The sequence below is a fragment of the Glossina fuscipes genome, unplaced genomic scaffold (assembly GCF_014805625.2).
Source record: "Glossina fuscipes isolate IAEA_lab_2018 unplaced genomic scaffold, Yale_Gfus_2 116413, whole genome shotgun sequence".
NCBI lineage: Eukaryota > Metazoa > Arthropoda > Insecta > Diptera > Glossinidae > Glossina > Glossina fuscipes.
Window position 1 is genome coordinate 1 of NW_024006060.1, and position 4,195 is coordinate 4,195.

The 4,195-nt window shown below is 34.0% G+C and overlaps 1 protein-coding gene across 1 annotated transcript; it reads left to right on the plus strand.

Annotated features, from left to right (window-relative positions):
* The first annotated feature begins 36 nt into the window (after positions 1 to 36).
* Positions 37 to 1,693, plus strand: LOC119644410 (neprilysin-1-like). The gene is made up of 3 exons (XM_038043957.1): positions 37 to 167; positions 903 to 1,101; positions 1,169 to 1,693. Exons 1-3 carry the CDS (start codon positions 37 to 39, stop codon positions 1,511 to 1,513), a joined length of 675 nt encoding a protein of 224 aa, XP_037899885.1. The 3' UTR covers positions 1,514 to 1,693.
* Positions 1,694 to 4,195: the final 2,502 nt, after the last annotated feature.

Genomic DNA, 4,195 nt, shown 5'->3' on the forward strand with positions numbered 1-4,195 from the left:
GGGGTCACCGTCAATGCTAGCACGCATTTGGAAAATATGGTCGGTGTATTGCATTGGCAAATGCAAGTCATGCTGGACTATTTCAATGAGCCAGAAACATTTCATTGGGCTACGTCGCCGTCAAATGTTAACGCATTTCATATATTCCAAGCTAATGCCATAAGTAAGTAAAAACTATTCAAAATTGAATTTTTAAATAGCAGCAAAGCTATCTAAAAAAATTTAACTTGGAATGTATTTTAAAAAATCTTTGTACATTTTTTGAACGCATTTTCGATGGATTAGCGATCCCTATAGCAATTCTTCAATACCCATTCTATGATTTGGGTTTAGAGTGAGTGCACAGCTCCTCATTTGAAAGCACAGATAATAATAATATATTACGCACACTTACACACTTGCTTGAGAACAGCATATTAAATGCACATCCTCATGCACAATTATATTTCATGGGGAAGTGTTTTGAACGATAAAAAGGTAAGAGATTTGCTTTTGAATCTCAGGCCAGCTACCAGAGCTCAAACGATTGTCTGGAAGTTGTAAAGAACTTTGTTGATTAGAAATGTGCCAGTTCAACGATCAAAATGCTTCTTTTCTTACACTTTCATTTACCGTGGGCATAGCATTGTTTTCAACTAACAAATCTATGGCTATTAAGCGAAGCCAAATGCATTCCACATTAGCATTCCATTTCAGCACTGGCTAGCTTAAGTCTATTTTATAGAATATTTCTCGTTAATTGGGAGAGGGAACGGAAGATGAGTCCTTTGTAAAATTGTTTTTTTTTTTTTTTTGAAAAACTTGCACATTTATGCACTCCATCACACTAAGTGTGTTCATGTTGTTATACCTTATTATGACCATAATTTATGCAAGCGCGCACAATGCTTTATAACCTGCAGAGCACTTAATTACGGTTCAATTGGCACCATACTGGGTCATGAGTTGACTCATGGTTTCGACGACAGCGGTCGTATGTTTGATAAAAACGGAAATATGCTGCAATGGTGGTCGAATGAGACAATCAACGAATATATTAATCGAACAGAATGCTTCGTAGAGCAATATAATCGCTATTATCTGCCGGACATTGATGAATATGTAAGTGTTAAAGTGAAAACAATTGAATGACTGTTAACATAAAACCATTTACACTGTTTATATATAGATTAATGGCGAATTAACTTTAGGCGAAAATATCGCTGATAATGGCGGTATGCGTGAAGCATACCACGCGTACAAATTGCATATAAGGAATAATGGGAGAGAGGTCATGAAACTGCCTGGCTTGGAACATTATACACACGAACAATTGTTTTTCATATCATTTGGAAATTTATGGTGCGAAAGTTACACTAAGGCTGCCTCTCGGTATGCTATCGAAGATTCTCATTGCCCGGGCAAGATACGTTTAAAAGGTGTACTAACAAATTCAATAGAGTTTGCTCGAACTTTTCAATGCATAACGGGCACAACCATGAATCCGGATGATTCGAAATGTCGCATATGGTGAAGGAATACTCCGGTTGACTTTCAACTCTTTAGGCTAATAAGTGTACGCGTAGGTGAAATATTTTTTAAATAAACCATTTCTTTGATAATCATTGTTCGTATATTTTTACCCATCTCTTAATTCGTTTTTCTCGGCTTCATTTCAATGTAAAATGAACCAAATAGATTTTTGCTCTTAACAATTAATATCTTCATGATGCCGTTGTTTTAGAAATTCGTATGAAAAATGCAAGCATTTGACTAAATCGCTGTTGAATTTTATGGTTTTATACCTTACACACACACACACTCACTCACACCCACACGACTTACGATAACGATGATACACGTATTATAGTACATGGGCTATATGTGAACATATAGTTCTGAATATTCGGAATCTATTACGTTTGTCCATCCATCCATTTATCTATACGACTGACGTCCGCCAATAGCGGCTTGCGAGTTGAACATATAAGTCGCACTTTTTGAAATATTACGACCTATAGCACACAGAGCATGCACAGCATCACAAAATGATGTAGAGGATAAGAAGTACTACTTCACTTAACTAATTAGGCCAACTATTCATTAAAAATTGTAGTTCAAGTAATTTTTATATAAAAATGCATCAAACCATGTAAACAAACTAATGTCTGCAACGCATATATCCGTTGAGTGAAAGTAAGAGATTTGAGAGATTTGTTTTTTACTTCACTAACTCCAAGTACAATATTTTAAAAACTAAGAACTTCAAGATTTATGCAAATTATTCAAAAGCCAATTAGTAAGCAAGACATAAAGTCGGAGCGCCTACTTCTTTAGAAGAGAAATAAAGAGGATAATTATGAAAAATGAAAGTGTGGCCATCACATATAACGATGAGATGCACATTTCTTCTATCAATAAGCTCGTGATCGAAAGTAAACTGCGTATAGGCGATAGAAGGAAATTTGTGGAATATGTGAAATTTAATAATAATTTTACTACTTTTCGTTTCGATTGCATTCTATGCAAAGCAAGCAAGACATTTCTTTCTTAAACTTTGATGGGGCAAGTCCAGCTTCTTCGGTATGTAGTAAAGAAATCATCATTTTTAACTCGACTAAGATGAAGTTTTAGAGATTCGAGTTAAAAGCTTAGCTGAGTAGCTGTAGCGTCCCATAGTGAATGTGAAATTGACTAGAAGAGCAAAAATGCACAAGGTTTAAATTCGAAAAAACGTGTAACGATCAAATTTATTATCAGTAACAGTTTCAAGCGTGACGGTTAAAGTTGAGATTTTAAATTGTAGAAAGAAATTCTTTAAGATAAGATTACAAGGGACAGAATCTTTCGAAGACAAAGTAAAAGAAAATCATTTTTATTGAAACATTTTTGCAAAGACAATGCATTCCGTGATTTTCGTTGTCGTTTGCATGTAATAATAATTGCATTAGTTCCTTCGTTGTTACCGAATTTTATTACTTACTTCTTCTACCAATAATAATAATAGCAATAAAATAATAATTAAAATATATATAAACAAAAAAAAAAAAAAGAAAAAACCTTTGTAAGCAAAACAACAAATAAAGTAAAATAGTTAAGAATCGATAAAAACTTTCAAACATTTCTTTACGAAAGAAAGGGAAAGCAAATATGAAAATCGAGTCACGAAAATTAATGAATAAAAAGTTATGAGCTTCGGAAATATTGTGTTGATGCTTTACATCTGTTTCAATTATTAGCTTATAGGGCTTTAAACGTTGACTACAAACCGCAAGTAAAGATCTTACGGCGTTATTTTTATTTTATTTATTTTTTTTTGAAACATAGTTTGCGCCGGCGCTTTCTTTCTGTCGGATTTATTAATTATTAAAAAATCACGTAACTCAGTATGGCACGTTTCTTTGCGTTACTGTTGCCAACATTTTTACTCTTTACTAAACTTTGTACGGTACGTATATGTGTCTCTACTTTTATATAACCACATCGATATAAACAAACGTCATATTCCTTCAGTTGCACAATAACTAAAAATCAAAAGCAAATTTACCGACTTGCCATCGCGCGAAGGATGAGAATGTATTAGGTTTGTCACTCCGCATGCACTTTGCATGCATTCGTTCTATTGTGAGCACTTTAGTAATTGCACCTTAAACCGGTTGTGATACGCTAGAGGATACTATGTTAGTGCGGATGAGGATAGATTCACCTTTTATTATATTGGTCTATTCGGAATGATTTTGTGAATCGATTTAAGCATGTCTGTCCGGCGGTCTGACGACTGGTTTTCGAAAATATTTTCCCTGGATCGAAAGCTATGCACGAAAGTACGAAAAAATTCGTTTCTAATTTTGTGGCTGTGGTGATCCGTCAAAGAAATTGGGATTGAAATCATCCCCTTTGGTAGAAATAGGTATAAGCAAAACGTTGCTTATTTCTTTGCTTATTTTATGACTTTGTTAGTGAATTTCTAAGTTGTACAGTGTTTCGTGTAGATACTACACTACTCTCTTACCCTTTCAAAGAAAAAAATTCTTTGTTTGTCTTGAGTAGAAGCAGTTTTCTGAAACTAGATAGTGTACACTAACTAAATAGCGAGTTAGATGAAAGCACATTACAAGTAAATATGTAAGACAGTTATTGACAGTTATTAGACATACTCATGAATTTAATTGTGATATATTTGCAGCTAAATCTTTATCTGCAATCTTGCACTTAC

Excerpts from the sequence above, each read along its gene's own strand:
- LOC119644410 (XM_038043957.1), top strand. The coding sequence starts at position 37 with ATGGTCGGTGTATTGCATTGGCAAATGCAAGTCATGCTGGACTATTTC. Across the intron at positions 168-902 it reads CAAGCTAATGCCATAAGTAA|AGCACTTAATTACGGTTCAA; the intron begins GTAAAAACTATT and ends TATAACCTGCAG. Across the intron at positions 1,102-1,168 it reads TGCCGGACATTGATGAATAT|ATTAATGGCGAATTAACTTT; the intron begins GTAAGTGTTAAA and ends GTTTATATATAG.